The sequence below is a fragment of the Stylophora pistillata genome, chromosome 5 (genome assembly GCF_964205215.1).
Source record: "Stylophora pistillata chromosome 5, jaStyPist1.2, whole genome shotgun sequence".
NCBI classification, from domain to species: Eukaryota; Metazoa; Cnidaria; class Anthozoa; order Scleractinia; family Pocilloporidae; genus Stylophora; species Stylophora pistillata.
This window is the reverse complement of record NC_142523.1, coordinates 36068023-36092144: the sequence shown is the minus strand read 5'-3', so window position 1 is coordinate 36092144 and position 24122 is coordinate 36068023. Positions and strand designations below refer to the sequence as shown.

At 39.6% G+C, this 24122-nt stretch overlaps 2 protein-coding genes across 2 annotated transcripts; one reads left to right on the top strand and one right to left on the bottom strand.

The window, feature by feature from the left end:
• Positions 1–317: 317 nt before the first annotated feature.
• On the top strand, positions 318–3596 carry LOC148731702 (uncharacterized). Its single transcript, XM_088762037.1, has 5 exons — positions 318–407; positions 858–902; positions 1733–1918; positions 2470–2568; positions 3387–3596. Exons 1-5 carry the CDS (start codon positions 363–365, stop codon positions 3495–3497), a joined length of 486 nt encoding a protein of 161 aa, XP_088618163.1. The 5' UTR covers positions 318–362; the 3' UTR covers positions 3498–3596.
• Positions 3597–5402: 1806 nt separating this feature from the next.
• LOC148731701 (uncharacterized) lies at positions 5403–23141 on the bottom strand. Its single transcript, XM_088761933.1, has 15 exons — positions 23108–23141; positions 22780–22845; positions 22560–22631; positions 22104–22169; positions 21450–21518; positions 21093–21152; positions 20547–20612; positions 20226–20279; positions 17011–17172; positions 16427–16504; positions 15906–16247; positions 15048–15140; positions 12550–12656; positions 6755–10458; positions 5403–6078 (listed from the first exon to the last, which is right to left on the bottom strand). Exons 1-14 carry the CDS (start codon positions 23139–23141, stop codon positions 6766–6768), a joined length of 4962 nt encoding a protein of 1653 aa, XP_088618059.1. The 3' UTR covers positions 5403–6078; positions 6755–6765.
• Between the last annotated feature and the right edge of the window lie 981 nt (positions 23142–24122).

The following is a 24122-nucleotide window of genomic DNA, read 5'->3' as shown; positions in this document are numbered from 1 at the left end:
AAAATATAAGGCAAGGATATAACTGAAATGTAATTGCGTTTGATAAATTTGCCGTGGCAATTAACATTCAGAGCGGAAATTGTTTATTCTTCTCAAAAGAGCACATCAAAAATACCTTAGAATGGGTTCTGTTTTCTTTATTCCCTTCAACAAACAGCTAAGCAAATTTTGATTTCACAAATACAGTTTTCGTTTGAAAGATTTGTTTAAAGACTCTCAGATTGTTAGTAATGTTGTAAAAGCTGCTACTCAGCCTCTGCGCCTCAAAACTATAAAACAGCTGACACAGCAGATCACGGCCTTCAACTTCACCAAAAGTTCAGTTGGATCTGAGAGTTTCTGTTAGTCGTTTCATTGAAGTCATGAAGATTCTCATCATTCTGAGTCTTTGCGCTACGGCTGCTTTGGTGAGTTTCACAGCAACTTAAGAAATAATTTCAAGCCTTTTTCCTCATAAAGATGATTTATGTGCTTTTCACAAAGTTTTTCCATTAAGCGACAGGCACTTTCTTTCCTTCAGCGAGCGGAAAGTTTTGAAACAATCTATTAAGGCGTTATTGGAGTTTAATTTTTTTGTGTGTGTTACTAGAAATGAATTGTTTGATGTTTTTTCCGATGTTTCAACGATACCAATTCTCTCCTCTTGCATTAAATGGATGTATGCGTCAGAAATAGAAGTGATAATTAAAAAAGAGCTTATCTGATACAAGAAAAAGAATTGAAAATAATAATCGAGGTTGGTTTTTTAGTGTTTAGAGTCTACAGTCACCATGATAATACAGCCTTAGAAGTTGGCACAAGGCAGTCTCTCGTGGAACAATTTTTAAAGTCAAGATATCTTTTCTACCTTTCTCTAGGGATGCAGTAATCTTCCCAAACTGGCCGCTTGCAACATTGCTCCGGTAGGTGACTGAATGATGCTTGGGGTTCTCAGACTGTTTGGGTGGCTAAAAGTATCAGTGAGAGAAGAATAACATTCTCTATTATATATACCGGCGCTTGTCCACCGCTAGCTGGACCGCGCAAAATCCACTGGTAAATACAATGCACCGCACCAAACTTCTTTGGAGAAGTCTCCTTCTTTGTTATTGTATTACACCGTGCAACTAAAAATTGATTTAAGAAATTATGGACATGCAGACAGATTAAGAAATGTTTCAGGTGCATCAAACTTACATAATTTCCGGGTTTGGCGAGGGTTGAAATCAATCGAACCTTTCCTTTCTTTCCTTTGCTGATTTCTTTCCTTCCGAGCATGAGTGCTTACCAAAAACTGATCAAAGGGCCTCTTATCAAATATATTTAATTACACTTAAGAACGCGTGACAAGCCACCTAGTGCGTCTTAAAAGATTATAATAAACCTGAAATCAAACAAGGAACAGAAACTCGTGCTATAGGGGCACTTACAAACATAATAAAAAAGAAAAAGAAATACTCTGTCTTAGCGTCAAGAGGAGAAGGTTTAAAAGAAAAGGCGCCCCGGTGGACTGCTAGATCACAATTATGTTTATGTACGAGAAAGGGAAAAAGGAAGAGAGATTAAAATTCATTTTATGATAAGCGTTTTGATTAATTCTTACTTATGATTTATTGGAGGACAAAAGCATAGATTGCATCTCCGTTTACAGCATTTTGGTTTTTTATCATGTAAAACAAATACATTCCATGTCGTTGTCTGTCTGTTCTGCAAATGATCACAGATGACGTCAAAATGTGGTTATTCATTTCAGGGCGGAGGAGACTGTGGCTGCCAAGCCGGTTTGTCCTGTTCGTTGACCAAGAATATGATCTACAATGGACAGGTTATTCCTGTTAAACAGTGCATGCCGGAAGGAATGGACATTGAGGTGGAAGAGGTGGATCTGGATAACCAGTCTGCTAACGAACCCATGAGGAAAAAACGATTTCTTTTTAACGTAAGAATTTCAACTTCCTCTCCGCGCTTAGAGGACCAAAATGCTATGAGGGGGAGGGGGAAGGGGGAGGAGGAGGTTGAGTGAGGGAGCGAAAGGGTAATATTCCCCAATTTTACTGAAAAGTATGATGAACTTTCTAACAATATACCCCACATCCACATGGAAGGCTGAACCACTGGTATTGTTTCCCGATCAGCCCTAAACTATACCCACCCACCCCTATTTGGTCATGGCACTGCTTCCTACCATACCTCGAGTCTCAAATTCCTTTTTTTTTCAATTATCAAATACCGAGAGAAGAATTTCCCGTAAGGATGGGCCTCATTCAAAGGGTTACCTTTGCACACGCCGAATCTGTGTCCCCATGCTTTTTCACAAGAACTTTGATCTTCCTTGTCATCAAGTATCTCTTGATCGAATTGATGCTGGGAGTGTTGTCCTCCCAAGACAAATTCAACATTAAAGAAATGAAAAAAAGGATTTTTATTTAGCTGATCTTCGCAGTCCGAGAAATATTATTTTTTTATTTACGCCATGTTGCATTTTCATAGAGGTGCAGTTCCGAGGCTGAATGTCAAGATAACTACTGCTGTGCGCTTGGCAAACGTTGCGCTCCTAAACTCGGAGAGTTCTTCACTTGTTTTTTTGTGGTCAGTAACAAAGTTCTCTTTATAAATGTGTTTGTGACTTTTTCGGTAATGAATACTCGAAAAGTGAAGTAAGATATTTTGTTTCACGATAAAGAAACTTACATATGATGCACGATCCTCGCAGTAGATAGCGCTATTTAAGCAATAGCGAAAATCAGACCTGAAAAAAATCAGGCCTGTACGGGATTCGAACCACTGACCTCTGCGATACTAGTGCAGCGCTCTACCAATTGAGCTAACAGGCCAACTGGGAGCAGGCCGTTAAGTTGATTTGTAATAAACCCGTGAAAGTGATAAATGAGATACAATGAAATATATGAAGTTCAAAATAGATGAACTTCATATATTTCATTGTATCTCATATAGAATCTTCTTTACTTGGTTTTAGTGACAATATCAGTGTATTATCAGCTAATGCCATATTTTTTACACTAGTTGTAACTACGTCGTGAAGATTTCGGTCAAAATATTGGAAAAGTATTAGTACAGTATATTAGCAACAGAAGTCTCAGAAACGTTTCATTATTTATCTCCTTTGAGGTAATTTTGAATTTTGAAGGAGATCACGTGATTTTTATGAAAAACAGAGGAAGGGGCTGTCAATTAATTGTCAGTGGTAAGAGGGGTGGGGCATAAAGATATTACAAGGTGTTATGGAGGATCAAGTGAATGTTATTTGGACACAACCAAATTCCTCCAAGATCCCACCGGTTCACTTATTTGATGAAACAGTTAACATTGGTCCCTTAATCTTTCTGTATAATTTCTTTCCATGAGTGCGCTTCGTACTTTTTTCTCTCTCTTTTTTATTACCATAGAGCAAGCATAACTGCGGTTGCGGTAATGGTTTGGCCTGCAAAGTAACAACCACGATCCGATTGCCTTTTGGGATCAAGATTCCCATCAAACAGTGTGTGAAGCCCGAGTAAACATGGCGCAAAACTGACATGATTCAAAATTGCAGATAAAGTAGTTTGAGAATTGTAGAGCAAAGTCTGTAACAACAGAGAGAGGAATAAAAGCACATTGAAAACCTTAAACAATCTCTTTCCAAAATATGACTTTGTAAGTGGGTGTTAGAGAGTGCCAAATATGAGTCAGGTCCCTCACGGTCACGGTCAGTGTTGTCTGTACCAGGGAGGGTAGGGGAGGGGAAGGAAAGTGGGAGGGGGGAGGGGAGCGTCAATTGGTGGGAAATTTGAGCTTCGTAGCATGGTATGAAACCTTACTAGTCAGCGAATCTTAGCCTCGCTGTTATTCTTCTCTTGCCTATGCATTCTCTCGTGAATTAAAATAAGAATATGGGTTGTATGAGGATAACTAACTTTACTTGATACTTTTTCCAGTTCTCGCACCCGTTTCACAGTTGATTTTTAAAACTCGTACCGAGATTTTCTGTATTCATCCACTGTTAGTGGCGCGGTTGAGAAGTTGAAGATAACTGATTTCAAGACTAAGATATTACCGTTTGCTCATAAAGAACTTGGAAAAATTAAAGAGCCCCATGTGAAGTCCATTTAAAATTTGACACTGTAATGCTTACAAATGATGAATTGTTCTTTGTGTACATTGTGTATGTGTACTGGTGTGTGCTATTATCTATGCATAAGTCGTGGCTTCTGCCTGGGCTTGAATGAATGAACAGATATTTGGAAGAAGTGTGATTCACATTTAGTAGAGTGACCTGTTTAGATCAAATACATCTAATTAAACATATTGTTTAGGTATATTATTACTTCTTTTAAAAACCTTACCCTTGCTCAATTTTTGGCATATTAATGTACAGTTTTTCATCATCTGTTGACAATTTGCCATTTCCTTCCGATTTATTCTATTCATTTTGATATATGAGTTCTTCCTCTCCAGAAGAATATCTGGTCTTCTTTTACTATCCTTCTGACTTGTAAGTATCAGATTTTAGTAACATCTTTAAAATAAATTAAAAGCAAGTTGTACTTTGCCGCCTGCTTGCTATCCTCATAAATGACATAATTAGCCATCTCTCCACAACTGTTACAGTAATCATGACTGTCCCCAAGGGGACTGGTAATGAAAGGTTTCCTTTATTGTTATGACCCTAATGCTTGAACCAGCGTGACGCTGTAGGTAGACATTAGATACCAAGAACTCCGAGCTATCTGAAGGTTGAAAAATTTCGATTAGTCTCAGCGAACAACTCGACGGAAAAATAATTAGTGAGTACCAGCCGCTGTTCGGGAAATGAGCCCACGCTCTTATTCAGATCCCAGTAACTGGCGGAAATCGAACCTGCATGTGGAGTTAAGGATCAGAGCTGACGGTAGGAGAGACTACTTCGCTGTTTGAAAGAGTGCCCTCAGTGTCTTTACCAAGGTGACTGGCAAAATATGGATATGTTTTGCTTTTATAGATTTGATGACATTTGAAGCTGGCCTTTTTTTAAATCCAGCCAGTTCCCCTTACCCCAGCGAATAAGAGGTAACTCGTGGGTCCTACCCTTGTAATGTAATGTTCTGTTCGAAATAAATGTGCAAGAAAAGATTATGAAGACAAGGAAGGGGTGTAGTGTGGGAGGGATTTGACCGCTGCTGAACAAAATGTTACATTTTCTGTTGGTAGTTTTTTTCTTTCCGAAACCCTTTTTACTATAATATTTCAATGCTAACCAGAAGGGTGATGCTCGAGGGACAAAGACTGCATTTTCTCTAAAACTTTCCGGGTGTAAACTGCAGTAAATATATAGAAAGAAGTAAGAAGAATCGATATCAAGATCTTTGGAGTAAAAGTGTTGATGAAATGGACTAGAACTACATTATGTGCGAAGCAAATACAAAGGAACTCCTTTGTTACCGCATTTCATAATTTAATACAATGTCTGCTTTAGGTTTTTGCAATAGTACATTACTTCTAAAGTGGAATGTGGATTAACGATTTAAAATGCATTTAAAAAAGACATATGTACAACTTGTAGCAAGTCAAAAACTTCAAAGGTAAAATATCTCTACATTATTGGTAACACCAAAATTGAAACCTGGTATTTAGCTAATGCCTGAAGCTGTTCGGAAAATCATAAAATTGTTGTTCGTCTCTGTGAAAATGACTCGATAATAAGCCACACGAAGTTTCACGTTGATTTTTTTGCAAAACGTTGCTGAATAATCCCAACGGAGACCATGTAAAATTAGTTAGAATGTTTTGTCTTCATAATGTCTTCCGTATGGCCGTAACATTAGCCACTCAATATCCACAGAAAATCTGTCATCTAATTTTCATCAGTATGAATCCCCAAAACTGAATATAATGAAAGACCAAAAAGAGTTTTGAACTGTACATACGTATTATTGATCGCTTTGGTTGCAATTAAAGTCGTTTATTTTTTAATTGCCTCGCAGCAGGTTATTTAATACTTCCAGCCACTGCTTAACATTTAATTTGTGGTTTCCCTCTGTTAGTTCAATCTACCATCGGTCGATGCCACCCGCCGGGGATCTAGTCATGTCTTGTCTGCACACAAATTCATTCTGTAATGACCTAAAACAAAAATGAAAAAACTACGAGATATAGAGGCATATTCAAATTTGAGGTATTTCTTGAGTTCCTGTAAGGGACTCTAAACATGGGGATGGGGACCCTATATGAATGAAGTAACCTACATAGCCGTGCTCGAAAAATAGCCCTCGTCTACATACAATCTTACAATTTCGGAATTCCAGGGTGAGAAATTGTTGGCGTGCTTGCTCATGTAAAACGAACGCACCCCTAGGCTGATCACCCCACCTTGAGACGTTTATATGGCAAATTGTCGAACAGACTGAGCAACCTGCCAAGACAGGTTGCCCCCGCCCCTCATCATGTAAACGTGATTAACATAAAATAAGAGATTATCTGGACGGGCAGGTCCCACTTTCCTGGGGTCCCTTACCTCCTTGTAAACAGGCCCCAACAAAATGAACCTAGGTCCCGTGCTTCATTGAACGCAGTGACTCAACTCAAAACATAGGTCTTTGGTTTTTTTGGTCTCTTTGCATTATACGCCTTCTGTCTCGGCTGTTCGATCAAAGTGAAGTTTAAAAAGATAAAACTGAATTTGACCTCAGAGTAACTGAAAAAATGTACAAATCCTAATTCAAGAGTTGTCAATGTAAGGATAAAGTAATAATTAACATCTCACTTTTTCTTGATTAAACTTAATTAAAAGTGCACTCACGTTGAGAACATCTACATCTCGGTCAATTCCAGTTTCACGTCATCTCCAATAAGGACAAAAGGCGCCCAGTAATACGCTTTTCTAAACATTTCAGTTTCTCTTAGGCACTTCGTGGCTTGACTGACAGCTTCACTGGCACTCCTCCCTTCAGCCAGGGCTCCGTAAAAATATTTCATGAACATCAGAGTACCATGGTCGTCAATGGCCCACAGGGCTACCAGAACGGATCGAGCACCGGCACCCAAGAACGCTCGTGCAATGCCAACCACACCTTCGGCCATGACCTCTCCGCAGGCGCTGTGACAACAGCTCAACACAGCCAGCCTCGCTCGCAGCCCAGCCTGCAAAACGTCTTCCATTCTCAGTAAATAGTCTTCCTCTTGAGCTTGACGAGTTCTCCTCTTGATATCTGGTGCCAAGAGAATTTCTCCTGTTTCTTTTTTACCATGTGCTGCAATGTGAATTAGGGCAACTGAGGACATTCGCCTTAATACCTCGTACTTTGTCGCCTCCTCTCCAATAAGAGGAGCAATGCCGATGATTTCTCCAATCATCTTCACCTCTTTCCTTGCACCCGGAAGTTGATTGAGCAATTTCTCCTGATGAATAACTTGTTTGTAACACGGATCACCCACGAGCATGGCACCGGTTTTAACATGAAATTCTTTCGGGCAGTCAGTGATTGATTTTAAAATGGTTAAGGATGGAAGCACTCGAATCCTGAAAGATTCGCACAAATATCTTAAATTCGAATCCACTAATGCAGCGTAAGGCACCAAGCAGAGTGGACCTTCAGGAACAAATACAATCTCATCCCCTTCCACCAAATCAGCGATAGGAGTAACTATGATATCATGGAGCTTCCTCAGAGCATTTGTCATCGAGTTTCGCAAGGAGTCATCGTTCGCTCCTTTTCCATCTCGGCCCACCTCAGGTAAACTCATTTCCCATTCAACAGCAGCCCTTGCATTGACTTGTGAGAGAGTAGCCTTATTTAGAGAGGTGAGGTAGAATTCTAATTCATCCTGGTAAACAAAATTGTTCACATGCTTCATTCTCCATCCGACGACTTTCCCATTTCGAATTACCCACGAAACAATGTAAGGTCCGGTTATTGCTAGAAAAACTGCATCTGATAAAATGTTTCTTAGTGAAAGGCAATCATAGCGTTTTCCAGAGCTCAACCGAGCGTAGGCTTGTACAAAGTTATACTTTACATCCATCAAATCTACTAGAGCTTGTGCACGTCCCTCTTCGGCAGCAAGAAGAGCTTTTACATCCTCACCCTGTCTCAAAAGAACGCGCCAAATACCCTTGTATGCTGTTTGGTGAACATTTCGGAATGAAATCTTCCATGCATCGTGAGTCAGAAGAGTAGCCCGAAGCTCATTAAAAACCTCCCCACTGGAAACAAAATAGTCCAGGGCCAACTGGAGACGTCCCTCCTTTTCATGAATGAGAGCAAGATTACATTGAGTCATGGCCATTTCAAGCATTTGCCCTTCTTCTTTGGCAATTTCTAGAGCGCTTTTAGAGTACTCGATGGCTGGTTTGAACGGTCCTAGACAATAGTAAGCACTGCCAAGATTTCCATAACTCCTTCCTTCTCCAGCCTTGTCTCCCACTTCTTTGGCAATTTCTAGGTGACGTTTATGGTACTCGATGGCTGTTTTGAACAGTCCTAGACCATGATAAGCATTGCCAAGATTTCCATAACTCCCTCCTTCTCCAGCCTTGTCTCCCACTTCTTTGGCAATTTCTAGGTCACGTTTATAGTACTCGATGGCTGTTTTGAACTGTCCTAGACCATGATAAGCATTGCCAAGATTTGCATAACTCTTTCCTTCTCCAGCCTTGTTTCCCACTTCTTTGGCAATTTCTAGGTCACGTTTATGGTACTCGATGGCTGTTTTGAACTGTCCTAGACCATCATAAGCATTGCCAAGATTTCCATAACTCTTTCCTTCTCCAGCCTTGTCTCCCACTTCTTTGGCAATTTCTAGGTGACGTTTATGGTACTCGATGGCTGTTTTGAACTGTCCTAGACCACGATAAGCATTGCCAAGATTTGCATAACTCCTTCCTTCTCCAGCCTTGTCTCCCACTTCTTTGGCAATTTCTAGGTCACGTTTATGGTACTCGATGGCTGTTTTGAACTGTCCTAGACCATGATAAGCATTGCCAAAATTTGCATAACTCTTTCCTTCTCCAGCCTTGTCTCCCACTTCTTTGGCAATTTCTAGGTGACGTTTATGGTACTCGATGGCTGTTTTGAACTGTCCTAGACCATGATAAGCCTTGCCAAGATTTCCATAACTCTTTCCTTCTCCAGCCTTGTCTCCCACTTCTTTGGCAATTTCTAGGCGACGTTTATGGTACTCGATGGCTGTTTTGAACTGTCCTAGACCATCATAAGCATTGCCAAGATTTCCATAACTCTTTCCTTCTCCAGCCTTGTCTCCCATTTCTTTGGCAGTTTCTAGGTGACGTTTAAGGTACTCGATGGCTGTTTTGAACTGTCCTAGACCATGATAGGCATTGCCAAGATTTCCATAACTCTTTCCTTCTCCAGCTTTGTCTCCCACTTCTTTGGCAATTTCTAGGTCACGTTTATGGTACTCGATGGCTGTTTTCAACTGTCCTAGACCATGATAAGCATTGCCAAAATTTGCATAACTCTTTCCTTCTCCAGCCTTGTCTCCCACTTCTTTGGCAATTTCTAGGTGACGTTTATGGTACTCGATGGCTGTTTTGAACTGTCCTAGACCATCATAAGCATTGCCAAGATTTCCATAACTCCCTCCTTCTCCAGCCTTGTCTCCCACTTCTTTGGCAATTTCTAGGTGACGTTTATGGTACTCTATGGCTGTTTTGAACTGTCCTAGACCACGATAAGCATTGCCAAGATTTCCATAACTCTTTCCTTCTCCAGCCTTGTCTCCCACTTCTTTGGCAATTTCTAGGTGACGTTTATGGTACTCGATGGCTGTTTTGAACTGTCCTAGACCATGATAAGCATTGCCAAGATTTGCATAACTCCTTCCTTCTCCAGCCTTGTCTCCCACTTCTTTGGCAATTTCTAGGTGACGTTTATGGTACTCGATGGCTGTTTTGAACTGTCCTAGACCATCATAAGCATTGCCAAGATTTGCATAACTCTTTCCTTTTCCAGCCTTGTCTCCCACTTCTTTGGCAATTTCTAGGTGACGTTTATAGTACTCGATGGCTGTTTTGAACTGTCCTAGACCATGATAAGCGTTGCCAAGATTTCCATAACTCTTTCCTTCTCCAGCCTTGTCTCCCACTTCTTTGGCAATTTCTAGGTCACGTTTATGGTACTCCATGGCTGTTTTGAACTGTCCTAGACCATGATAAGCATTGCCAAGATTTCCATAACTCCTTCCTTCTCCAGCCTTGTCTCCCACTTCTTTGGCAGTTTCTAGGTCACGTTTATGGTACTCGATGGCTGTTTTGAACTGTCCTAGACAATCATAAACAATGCCAAGATTTGCAGAAATGTATCCCTCTGCAGCCTTGGCTCCTACTTGTTTGGCAATTTCTAGGTGATGTTTATGGTACTCGATGGCTCTTTTGAACTGTCCTAGACCATCATAAGCATTGCCAAGATTTTCATGGCTTCTTCCTTCCCTGGCATTGTCTTTCACTTGTCTGGCCATACGTTCTACTGTCTTGTTTAAGTCTTCCTAAGGGTTTGGAAATGTGTCGCAAACTTTTATTATACTATTATTCGAACACTTAGTTTTAGGTCCGAATGAAGGTCTTGCATTAAAGGCCAGAGACAACTAGTTTCCTTGTTAGACCTTCGTGACTGGTCTATGAGATACACTAGTACATAGGTTTTATGAATCCTCGTTCGATGTGGATTTTCGAATGACATGTCGTCTTTCTGAAAGTGACTAAGCGCTAAAAAATGAGGTGATGGAGGGGCAGGCTTATGTCTAAGCCATTGAAATATGCCAATTGATAATAATTAGAACGTAAGTATTTTTTACAAGACCTCGGCCCAAAGGCTAATCACTTTTTGATGTTCTGGGTGGGAGTAATGTCATCTTAAACAGCTTGAAGATAAGTTTTGTCTATAGAAGCGAGTAAGAAAAACGGAAATTATTTCAGTGTGGATGTCTGACGAAACAGAGAAATTATTTATCACTGAAATTGAAAGTGACTTCGGAAAGATCGACAAGTGTTAGGTGCTAGACAGCTTCTGAATTGTTCCTCTCTGTCCCCTCATTTTCCACTATGTGCACCAATACTCTTCCAGTAAGGCGGCAAACAATCTTAACTTATAATAGAATTATAATACGACTGAAAACTGGTTCTTAAGTGCGTGGTTCGCCGTTCATTTCAAATACTAGAAGTTTTAAGTCACGTGAAAAATACACACTGACGATTTAAATGGATAGAAATAGTTGACGTATGAAATAATTTCTGACTAAAAATAACTGTTATAGTTATTTAAACCATCATAATTTCATATTGAGTAGTAAAAAGTGCCTAAAAAGTTTTTCAGATCGACAAAAAGGACCAAAAAGTTTTTAAAATTTGATTTTTGTTTTCAAAATGGTGACAGCTTTGCCGGCAAAAACAGAGCCGACGAGATCGAATCTATCTTGCTCTAGGTGTGACTCAAATCTCCCCTACGACCTGAAAGCTTTATGACTTTGCGAATACAATCCGAGAGTTATCGGAATCATCATCAAACAGTTAGTTGAACCTTGTTTATAAAACATATTAACTATTAACAGTAATGTGCGCTCGTCCGAGGCTCTCCTAAGGTGAGCAGACTCGGTTGCCAGCTTGCTTCTGTCATAGAAATTGAATTCATAGGAATGTGACATTTACAACTAAAAAAGGATGAACGAGTTACCGAAACGTCATTCAAAATTATTATCGCTCATTTTTATTCTTAATGACTTGTCCCAAGCCCTCGGTACACCTTGAGTTGGCAGAGAAAAATAATACAAGGTTCCTAGGGCATACTTAGCCGCTAATATTTTGCACCTAATAGACGAGGGATCAATCGCCATCCAATACTGGCTACTACATGTCCGTGTGATCGTAACGACACAGCGATGTAATTGGTTGGTTTACGTTACCAGATCTGGATTAAAAGATGTGAACTCGAGATGCTCGTTTTAACCTCTTTAAATTTTTTTGCCGCCTAACATAATTTCAAGAGAAAAATCGAGTTTCCAGATGGGATTTGAAACCACGACCCTCTGTGATCTAGTTGGATGCTCTAATCACTGAGCTACAAGAGACTCAATGGTGAGCAAGGGTCTATTAGTGGGTATTGACTAGAACCACATCACGCGGCTACACAGCCAAACCTCAGCTAGCGCATAGAAGCTCACTAACAGCATCACGCTGTCACATTAGAGCATCAAATGCATTAAAGCATCACATGCAGCCGACCAGCCCTCAAAGTGAGCATGTAAAGATGAAATAAACAGTTTTTAATATAGGAGGAAAATCGAGTTTCCAGATGGGATTTGAACCCACGGGATTTAGATACCCAATTGAATACCCAATACCCACGGGATGGGATTTGAATATCCAATTAGTGTGTATTGAAGTCAATACCCACAAATTGACCCTTGCTTACCATAGAGTCTCTTGTAGCTCAGTGGTTAGAACATCCGACTAGATCACGGAGGGTCGTGGGTTCCAATCCCATCTGCAAACTCGATTTTTCTGTTATATCAAAAATTGTTTATCTCATCTTAACATAATTTCATTTAAAGAAACAGTTATGAAGGGATTCTCAAGTTTACCTTTTCTTGCTGTGGCTTTATCTCTCCGGATGCGATTGTCTCCCCAACACACTTGTTTAGTAGATGACGCAATCTTTCCCTATTATCGCCTATCTTCGTATCGTTAAGTCAAATGAAACTGCTGGGAGGAAGGGTGGAAGGCTCAAGGTTTGTTTAATTCAGTGTTTTGGTGAATGCTATGTATAAACTGCAAGACGTCTTTATGTTCTAACTGCAAAGTGCCTTTTTGGCTGTTGAAAACTCGCTGAAACCACGTCGCGACAAAGATTTGAATGACCTTTAAGACAAAATTGTCGATAATAACTGTAGTTACTTTGCAGTTCACATAGTCATTTATTCCTTGTGCAATTCGTTTAAGTGGTCCACTTTTCAGCTTTTCTTATTGTTCGCTTTGCCACTTTGTCTGCCTCTTAAATGTCATTTTATACTCATTAACATAAATTTGAACGGGGGATAAATTGTGTCGAGTCACTTCGAGAGAAATCCGCGCAAAGGAGCAGGGATTACTAACAAATGCTTTCCAAATATCACTCAGTATAAAACAATGTACGGATATCGTACCCTTTTGACCAAGAAAGGAGAAGCGTTTTGCCCCAAATGCACTCATTGGAAAAGTCTGATCGCTAAGTTCTGATTTAAGATAAATTGACAGTTTGTGACATGTAGAGAGGCAAGGAATTATTGTTTAAATGCTTGAGTAGAAATGGAATGATTGATCTCTTAAGATGATAACTTGCCAAGGCAAGGAGAATTACATCTTAGCGAAAATTGACACAACAGGAACGTTTTTAATACGCTCAAAAAGGCTGAAGAACTATATATAAGTATTTCGTGATGTTTTGACGGGATAAAAGAAAAGGGCATCTAAGAATTACACGAGGTTTCAAAGTTTGTTTGTTATAAAAGGAAGTAAGGGGCCACCAGTTTGATGCAAATGGCATACACTTTAAGAATTATGGAACGAGCTCTGGGGGACAACGGGTGGATTAGGGCTTTAATCGTCACACAGACTAACAGATGACGAAAAGATAGAACTGTGACAGCAATAGAGAAACAGCGAATGAGTGCTGATTAAGATGGAATTAGAACTGGCAGTTTCAGAGGGGAAGGACAACGGCTGGGAGGATTTTTATTTTAACTGACATTCCTGAATCATAGTTAGAGATGGAGAAAAGCTGTGAAAACACAAGAACTATAGGGAGAATGGCAGGAAGATTAAAATATTTTAACCTCAACTGGGGCCAGCATCAAAGCGTGTTCGCAATCCAAAGAGAACCTTTAATTTAGATGGAAAATGAAATGTGCATTACACGAATGTGGAAAGAGTAAGACATTAAGATCCACCACTTGTCAGTGCTGGGTGACGAGGTTACATGTGACTAAGACATATTTGGGCAGGGAAGACGCGATACTCTCCTCGCGGCCTGTTCGCCATTTGAGCGCTTTGTTTTGTATGTCTGCAAAAAACCTCAAAAACTTGGGCCTGTTTCTGAGATTGTTGACAAATTGGTATCTATTGTTCATGCCAGGACAATGGATAATGTATCGTTTTTCCTGTGGAAAGCGGGTGTGCAAGATGTCGATAGCTGAGGAAAAACGTGAAAAGGCGCAAGATAAAGCTCGGGTATTGCTTTTAGCTGGATAATCCGTTATCCTTGAGGCCCTGGCGATGAGGAGAGTTTGATTAGTCTCTTAGGCATTATAGCAGTAGATATACAGTCAATAAATACCTCCAACTCGTAGTCAGAGCTTAGCGACAGGTGGTGTTTCTGGTTGAGAGGGTTAACATATTTTGCTGAAGGAAAAGGCAATCTTCAAATTACCGCCATACATCGTCGAGAAACTATCAGTAGTTCTACCGTACATGCAGAAAGCCATGAGGATGTTTATAGCAGAGGACCATGATCATACGAAAGCTAATAAAAGAACCGTAGGGGTATCGGTATTAACACTGAGCTTTATTGGAGCAAGGAAGGGTAAGAGCGAGGAGAGCAGGTGGATTTACGAGCCAAAGCCTAGGCGAGTCTTAGCGGTGGAATATCCAGATGGAAGAAGATGCTGTTGTTTGGGCCTTTGACATCTAAAGTAGTTTCCTAGCGGGGCTAACAACATACGAGCTTATCCCTTATTGCAAAGCTGTGAAAGAGGTCTTTGGACCCAAATGTAAACTATCGGTCAGAATGGAAAGGTTGGTGTTACGTTTGATGCACTTCAAGGCATGATTCTTGTAGGACCGAAATGATTAGGTCATTACAATTGGCTCAAATTGGCTCTTTAACTTTTAAACACCAAGTCTTCCACGTGTCGACTAAACTACCGTGTGACATGAGTTCGGCTACTCCCTATACGTCCCCGAAAATTGAACGAGCAGGAAATCTATCATTGCAAGAGAAATTGTAGCCTTCGATAAATGAAAAGTGAGGCTTGTAAAAATATCAGCGCTCAAAAGAAATGAGTGCACGCTAAGCCCAGCCATACTTTTGGCAATCAGACCTAACCTCTGACACAGAGGTCGATACCGCATGCCTCTTCACGTGCTAGCCCTGTAAAGCTGTCTTGTGACAGGAGGATTTCAACAAAGAAGCCAAAATCTGAATGAGGTGACGAAGACCACGATGAAAGCGATCAGGAAATACAGACAGACCATAATTCAATAGATTAGTAAGTTGAACAGCCTCCCGGTTAGCTCAATGGATAGAGCGCTGGACTGTTGTGCGGGAGGTCGAGGGTTCGAGCCCTGGCCGGACCAACACTCAGGGTCTTAAAATAATTGAGAAGAATTTGCTACCTTTCTATAACATCAAGAAATGGTTAGATATTCTAGTCTTCTCGGATAGGGACGAATAAATGGAGGTCCCGTCTCCTGCAGGGTTGGGGTAGGAGACGTTAATTTCCCACACACGAGATTACTGTGTGATGGATGTCCTCCCCTGGGGTGGGATGGGTGGGATATCGGGCGCACTTAATTTGGAGCCTCGCTCTGTTGTGCGACCCTCACCATACTCTGGTGAAAGTGATTAAATAAACAGCAACAACGAAGTGCAGAGTTACAATAAGAACATCTGCAGAGTCGAGATTGGCAACATTGGAAAAAAGTGCTTAATGGACCAGAGCGAGACAGAACTAACAAAGCGCTCAAGTCATGACCCTGCGTAACCAAAATTTTCCTTCAAGTGCAATTGCATTTTTATAGAGTTTGTATATCGATTAACCTTTAAAACAGCTGGATTTAGACATTTTAGTTTTAACTGATTTTGTTAATTATTCAGCACCATAGTTTTAGCCTCAAAACGAAGGCAGATGTAGTGACCATAAATGATGAATAGTATGCTCGTCGTCTCTTTCCGAGACCTAACGAGTTAAGAAGGTAAATAGAATAACATAGAAAAGGTGGTTTCGCTTCAAGTGACCGTTTAATACAGGTGGAGGACAATGCAAAAAAGGCCCTTGAGACTCATTCAAAGGTGACCACGACCGCTTAGTAAAAGTGAAATTAAAGTAATCAAGGAGAAACAAATTCAGTACTTTGACAACTGTCCGACTAATATAGGGTGATCGCTTAATACAGGTCTGACTGTTGTTTGAAGCACTTTTTACATCTTTTATACGAATGAATTTCTCAAAGGATATAGCTAGTCCTTTCTGACACCAGATCTTTGCTTCATCATACAACTTAAGCTGTACACAAGCCTCAGCTCCTATAAAAACAATGTTTGGTGGGAAATAGTTAAGTGCCTTTATTGAGAAGACAAAAGATTGGCATTTTCAATACACAAAAGATGTTTTCCAGTGTGTGACCACGTAGATATGAGCCGAGACATTTTATGTCAACGTAGCCAGAGCCTTTCTACTGAATGGTGGCTAAAGTAAAACTTACCTTTCTTAAGGGCTTTGGTGAAAGTTGGCTCCAATTGAACGGCAACCGAGGCATCATCCAGGCTGTTTTCAAAGTTTCCTAAGAGAGGGATATCATACAATAGTAAAAAGAGTATCCGATTCGCCTTTAAACTGGCCTGTTTACTACTATTTCGAGTTTTTTTCGCGGCTGAGTGATACGAAAACCAGCTCGATCATTTCACCAACGATAATGAGATAAGAAGGGGGACTGGAGAGGAGGAAGAGGAGAATACACACGGGAATTGACGGTGTTAATGGGATTGGCTTATTTTTTACCCCCTTATTTTTAACAATAGGACCTACAAACTGAGCTTTCCTAACCTCCAAACTTTGAACAAGAGTCGTGAGTGATATAAGGCTCTCTTCGGGGCTTTTAGTCCAACAAAAGTTGCAAGATACGGATTCTTTGTCTTAAGTAGTCATTATATTACTGGATATTCTTGAACTTGTTTGGAGTCATTGATAAACGTTCAGAAAAATGAGCCTAAAATGGGACCGCATAACCCTTTTCGAAGATGAACTTTTAAAGTAAACTACAAATATTTTAACATTCAAATACCATACCTAAATGGAAATGTGCTGCTGCCCTGTTACTGTAGAGTTTGGCTGTCAGCCGATTATCTTTGCAGTTAAGTTGAAGTCCCTCGGTGTAGAGTTGTATTGCACCATGATAATTTTCCTGCATGTATTCTTTGTTACCTTGCTGAAGACAGTCCTTTCCTATCACTAAAAACGCAGGGAAACGAAAACGTTACTCGATATGACCACTAACTTGCAACACCTAGGATACCCAGTAAAGTAATGCTCATGTCCAAAACTATACAAGTCCATTTACTGAGTGCTCATTCCTCACATTTTTCCAAATGAAACATGGGTTTTACGATTTTGAGAACATTTTGAGCAAGTGGATCAAGAAAATGTGATCCACAATGACAACAACGATAAAACAGCCTCAACAAGAAAACCAAAGACTTAACAACAGCTTATGGCAAGAAAGTAAATAACTGGTTTAAATAGTGGGGAAACACAAACAACAAAGGCGCGATAGGTTAGATTTATTTGACATTTCATTGGCAAATCCGTGACGACATTTTGAAAACAATCGTTAAATTAACTCAAACAAAACAAGAGAGGTTTTGGAATTATATTTTCCATTAATGTACGTTGCCGTTCACAGCATTCCATAATTTGAACTATAACATAACCAAAGTAAAGCGCGCGTTCTTACTGGCCAATTTCGTGTCTACCATTTGCTCATGGATATTCGTTGCTGACATGAAGAAATGCAATGACTGTTTTCCGCACGCTTCTTTTTTCTGGTCACGTAATATTTGTTACATAAATAGGAACTTTTTTGCTACAATGTACGTTGTCATGCTATAAAACAAATGGTCAACACCACAGCGTACGCTTCTGAGTTGTGTATGCCATGAGAAGGTTTACTAAGCACTCAAGAAACCAGAGTCTTTCTCGGCTATCGCCCGCGCGACCCTTACGCTTCTGTGGTACCTAAACACCTCCCACCTGCATCCATTACTCAAAATTAAACGCTGTGGTGTTAACCATTCAATAATTTTCAAGATGAACGGTTCACTTTTTCAATTTACAATTTTTAAAGGTTACCTATTTGTTTCTTTAGGGTACAGAAACCACCTTTTTTTTCCCGTAGGACGGTAGTAATAAGAGTTCCTCCCAAAAATATTAACATTTCACTTCGTTTTATTTGACAAAATTGAAAATTTTGTACCAAATCAGTTCGAACTCTTAATCCATTTTTTGCAACGTTCCCACGTTTTCTCACAGCGATGACTTACTGATAAGAAAGATTATCACATTGACAAGTTTGTTAAAGACCATAGTTACGGATATTCGTGGCCGTAAAATTACAAGGTGGTAACAAGATTGAAATAATTTCAGCCTTGCATGACAGACGCTTTAGTATGTAACATCTACACTAGTATCAGATTGCCTCCCGTCTTCAACGTCTTCGTCAAAGAATGTTTGATCTACCGGCATAAATGATTGAATTGTCCTCTTTCAAGTCCACAGTGAAGCTCAGTTTTACCCTAGAACTTTCTCAAAACTTAAATGTGTCCGAAAATGCCAAGAAAAACAGATGTCTCCGCTAGCTTACGGAATGTGGTGTTGTAAACAATTTCACCATGTGGAATGGATGAGAATTTGAAACGACAGCAGGGATAAAAACCAGTCTGTCGTCGTTAGCTATACAAGGGTAGCTTATTGTATTGATTTCCTGATCAAACACGGTGCTTACTGTAAAAGGGTGCTTGGAATTTCTGCGTTAACCACAGGGTACCTAATTAGACTATGTCGTGACGTTACTGCCGATGTTGCGATTTTCTCAAAGTTCAGCCTGGTTTTTTCGTGCGAAAATAGAAAGCCCTAGACTAATTTTTACATCCTCGAGAACAACACTATTTTCACTTATCATGAGCTTAACCTGAACCGATTCTGAGTTACACTGCATGTAGAAAATGATAATTGAAAATTTGCTACGAAATGCGATATTTGGATTTTGAAATATTGGTAACTTTCAAAAGTGTTCCGTGAGCTCCAGATTAAATAAAATGGTCCCGTTTTTGATTAAAACCATGCCTGTATCCTTCCTATACAATTTTATAAAATTAATATAAGCCTGCTTTCTTTAGCACTTTTCATAAAAAAAGCTCATTTGCCTCTACTCGGGGCACTGATTTCCGCTATTTTACGGCTACCGACGCTCGTTTCAGTTTTCGTGAGTTTTCTAGGATAAAGATGCAAGTCTGAAAACAAAACCTTACCACGTTTCTATGTTCACTACAAAGTATCTCTGGGAAAAATTTAAAGGTTTTCAATTTTTCCACCATGTGCCACATTTTTCGATTTCCACTCGGTCAATTCACAAAGTCGCTCGTAAATGGCCACTAGTGGGCAAAATGTTAAAACAGCTACTAGTGGCCAAAAGGACAAAGCGGTACCTTGTGGCTAAAATGGCGAAAGAGCCACTTGTCGGCAAGATTCGTAAACGGCCACTTTTGGCCAAAATGGCAAAACAGCCGCCAGTGGCCAAAATCATCCAAAACGGCCATTAGTGGCTAAAATCTCAAAACGGCCACTAATGACCAAAATCTTGAAAACATCCACTAGTGACGAAAATGGCAAGACGGTAACTAGTGACCAAAGCTGCAAAACGGCCACTAGTGACCAAAATTGCAAAACAGCCACCAATTGCCAAAATTGCAAAACAGCCATTAGAGGCCAAGAACGGAAAACGGCCACTAGTGGCCAAAATCCCAAAACGGCAAGAAGTGGCTAAGATGGCGCAACGACCACTAGTGCCCGAAATGGGAAAACGGCCAATAGTGACCAAGATTCCAAAACGGCCACTAGTGGCCAAAATGGCAAAACGGCCCATGGTGGCCAAATTTCGGAAACGATCACTAGTGGCTAAAATATCGAAATGGTTACTAGCGGCCAAAATTTCAAAACAGCCACTAGTGGCCAAAATGACTAAACAGCCACTAATGGGAAAAATTGCCAAAAGGTGAATAATGGCCAAAATCCCTAAAGGGCGACTATCATAGCCAAAATCCGAAAACGGCAACTAGCGGTTAAAACGTTTTGTGATATTTTGTTAGCCTTGGCTCGCGCTTACATTGGTTTGGCTTTGGTTTAACATCACTTAAATGAAAAGCGCTTTTAAAGCAGCGGTTTAACTGTAATTGTTAATTGGATGTCTGATTTAACGTTTAGTTCAACGCATTGGTTGTCTCACTTACCAACTATGGGGTCTTCGTCTGGATCCACATCTTGATCACCTGAATTGTCGCTCTCTGAAATCGTAGCAACGATATATAAGATATAATTTGCGCCTGATACAAGTCAACTTATTTTCGACTTAGGGACCCTTAATGAAAGTGCAATTCATGGAATATACAGTTTGATTTCCATGCACGTTGTTAACCCCACTGATTGGACTAACAGGGCATCAATTTGATTGAATCGATATAACTGACCCTGTTTGTGGACAGGTTAAACTCTTCCTCATCGAGTTTGTATCAATGGCACATGTTAAAAGCTGATCACGATCAATTTCTCACCTGACGAATTGTTGACGGCAAAGTCCTCGTTTCCTTCAGCAGCGTCAACTTGTGCCTCTTTAAGAACTAAAATGAAAGGGGTGATGATAACAGCATAAACAATTATGATTTTTAACGGTCCTTTGTATCTTACTCTTTTATCTCCTGCCTTTTACCCTTCTGTTGAGAAGAATCTGCCCTAAGTAGCTAATTAAGTTTCCGAGAGTCAATCGTTTAACTTAACTCGGTTAAACATCGATCTTGCAGAGTCCCAATCAACATTTCGGCTCGGTAAACGATGTTCAGAATGTAATTGTTTGCATCACAAATTCTCATCGCCGATCTTTTAAGCCGCTCCCTGTTAGTTTGGTTCCTAAATGTTTTTTATTTTGTATTTTTTATGGATCTCGCCTTAGTCTTGGTGCAAAAAATCTTGGTGATAAGCACCACCAACCTTTTGCAGAAGAAATTTCTTTGTATACCAGGCCGATATTTCTTTTCTATACCAGGCTTACCCTCTCTCAGTTAAGACTTTAATAATTTCACCGAGTTTTCTGACTTATTTACCTTCCACAGACGTATTGCTTGAATCCAGGTTTTTGTCACCGGAAGTACCCTTACTTTTGTCTGTTAAAGAAATGACAAAGAAAAGACTTTCACTGTCTGTTTTTTTTTTTTTGGCGCATATTGTGTGTTCTGTAATTCCCTATTGAGCTGATTCTCTTTATCGTGATCAATAAATTTTCTTTTGATCACAGGCGCGATTCTTGAATCAAAACAATGATCGCGGAATTGACGACTGGTGTATTCGACGGTCGCGATACAGAGACTCTTCGTTATGCTCATCATAGCTGACAAATGGCGGTTGGAGTTGTGTCATTCTAGTTATGGTTGAAATCTGACAAAGTCTAATTTTTTCCTCACCTGAGAAACTGCTGTCAACGTCAGCAATAGCCAGGTTTCCATCGGCTGTCATATTGGTCTCTTCGTCAACTGAATATAAAATAACGGTCAGTTAAAACGGGCGCGATCAGGGGTGATGTTCGTTTTTTCACCTCCTAATACATTCCAGGACTTTCCCCATAAAGTAACAATATTTAAGTATAAAATAGCTTAAAATACTGAAAAAGATCAAATTGCACGGTGATGGTGCAACGTTCGAGCTCTAAACAAAATTTACCCATTATTTTAATTTATTATTTTTTTTCACTCGAAAGTTCAACTTCTCTCGCAACATTTCTAAATAACCCTTGCCATTCTCAGATCGTTTTGTACAAATTTGGTTGATTTATGTAGTTCTTTTGACGATTCACGGCCCATAGTCGCTTAACCAAATAAACTCACGACACAGTGTCAGAAAAATCTTCAAATTTGTTGGATATAACAGGGCCTTAAAACCTTGGTTTGAAGGTCAGAAAACTCTACGGAAAAATTGTATGATAGGAACATTCCAAGTTATTTTTCCTTGTTTTAAACAGAAGCTGTGCCAAGTCTCACTCAATTTTGGAGCTTCCTAGATAATTTCCCGCAGATTTAGGCTTACACACATTAGTAGCTTAGATTAACTCTTACTTATACCTTTTGGTTTGATCCCATCATCATTTGCGGATTCCTTCTTGGATGTAAAATAATCTTGAAATTGTAAGAAAGACAAATTCAATTAGAACAATGAACTGAAAATATTAGATTGTGCGATGACGATACAATGTTTGGGCTGTGAAGAAAAAATTATTTTCTATCCCTAAGACCGACTCACTGATACTCACTCGATCCGTGTTCAATCTGTCGAAAGTCCAAATTGTCTTGCAACAGTTTCTCCGAGTAATCTTACTGTTTTTAGGTCCTTTTGTACAAGATTCGCTGAAGTTATAGCTCGCGATAGAAAATGTGAGAAAGAGTATAAAATTGTTTGATATAACAGGGCCTCAGAAGCTTAGCTCGTAGTTGGGAAACAAATTGAAATAATTCCATTTTAAGCTTTCTTGTCTTGGTTTAAACAGAGACTTTGCCGAGCTTCACTTTATTGTGGCTCACACTCATCAGTTTTCAATGACTCTTTTGGTTTGCTTCCACCGTCATCTGATTCCTTCTTGGATGCAAAATGATCTAAAACAGCAAATAACACAAATTCACTTTGCGCAAAGAACACTGTCACTGTTGATTTTGTCAATGTGTTCGTTTCCATAGCGCTCGTTGTACTCAGTGGTTACAAACTTAGAATACAATCATCTTCTTGGGCGTTTTTTGTCCCAACCTGATGAGAGTCCATCATCCAGATCCAGTTTTTCTTGGATTGCTGTAACTTTATCCTTCGACGCACCTAAAAAGATAGAATTGGGTTGTGCTTTAGAAATCAATTCAAATTGATGAAAGATAATAAACTGCTAAGAGATAACCACCAGACTTCGCATAAAACTTTACATCTAATGTGCGAGATCAAGAATAATTAGGGATGTTTTTTGCCTAAGCTTTTCCTATTGTTTATGTTAATTACTTTCTTAGAGGTAAAAGAGTATGGAAATAAATCTGGCCCATTTAACTCCACCAGGCTCAGTCTTTTAAAGACTTTGATTTCACCTCACTTCCTCGCTTATCTGCTGACGGAATATACGTCATATCCGGTTTATTCTCAATAGAAGTAGCTTTACTGTTGTCGGTCAATAAAATTACAACGAAATGACTCTCATTCTATTCTGAGTTATCAACTGGTCAAAGAGGCAATTCATGGACTAAACTTTTGATAGTGCGATTCATAAGTGCTCTCTCAGATACCAAAAATATTTCAGTTGCTCATCATAGTTGACCAACTTCCGTGTCCAGTTGTCTTAAATGGGGCCCTCGATGATTCTATAAAAAAATCTGAAGAAGCTTTATATTTTTTTCTCACCTGGTGAACTCTTGTCAGCAAAGTCAAGGCTTCCTTCAGCTGCTACAGGGGAGGCCTGGTGACCAACTAAAATACCTATAAATATAAATAAAAATAACACTCTTTGCTCTTGAGAAACTCGTGACTTTTGATTTCTTCATCACATAATATATTTAAGGTTTTTCCTCTTGAAGTGAAAATATCTAATACCGAAATCAGTTTGCAAAGTAAAAAAATTAAAACCTCTGGCTATTATGCAGACCTACTTCAAGGGGAAAAGTACCTAATACCGTAGTCAGTTAGGGAAGTGAAAGAATTAACACTCAAGGTTATTGTGCAGATTTAGGCTGTCAAATTAATTTCTTCTTATGTTTATTCTATCATAAATATTGACCCACAGAAAGTTATTCACTCCGTTTTAGAATCTTCGAAAAGTTCACTCGCTTTGCAGTGTGTTTCTCATTGTTTAATTGACGCCTAAGTTTACACACATTCGGAGTTTGCACTAATTCCTTGTACCTGTTGATTTGTCATCATCGACATCTGACTCCTTCATGAATCCAAATTGACCTTGAAATGGCAAAGAAGAATACTACACTTTAAGCAAACAAAACTTTGAGCCGTAGTGATTCAGTTGTGTGTGTTTGATTAATTTCCAAATGTCTTAGAGAAGAGCGATTTATTTGCTGTTTTATTGCTCTAACCTGATAAAAGCTCCTCATTTAAATCCA

Coding starts and splice junctions, on each gene's coding strand:
- LOC148731702 (XM_088762037.1), top strand. CDS start 363: ATGAAGATTCTCATCATTCTGAGTCTTTGCGCTACGGCTGCTTTG. Junction 408..857: donor TTTGCGCTACGGCTGCTTTG/GTGAGTTTCACA, acceptor ACCTTTCTCTAG/GGATGCAGTAATCTTCCCAA. Junction 903..1,732: donor CCGCTTGCAACATTGCTCCG/GTAGGTGACTGA, acceptor TATTCATTTCAG/GGCGGAGGAGACTGTGGCTG.
- LOC148731701 (XM_088761933.1), bottom strand. CDS start 23,141: ATGACGTATATTCCGTCAGCAGATAAGCGAGGAA. Junction 16,505..17,010: donor AGCAGCACATTTCCATTTAG/GTATGGTATTTG, acceptor TCCCTCTCTTAG/GAAACTTTGAAAACAGCCTG. Junction 12,657..15,047: donor TATCGACCTCTGTGTCAGAG/GTTAGGTCTGAT, acceptor GTTTCATTTGAC/TTAACGATACGAAGATAGGC.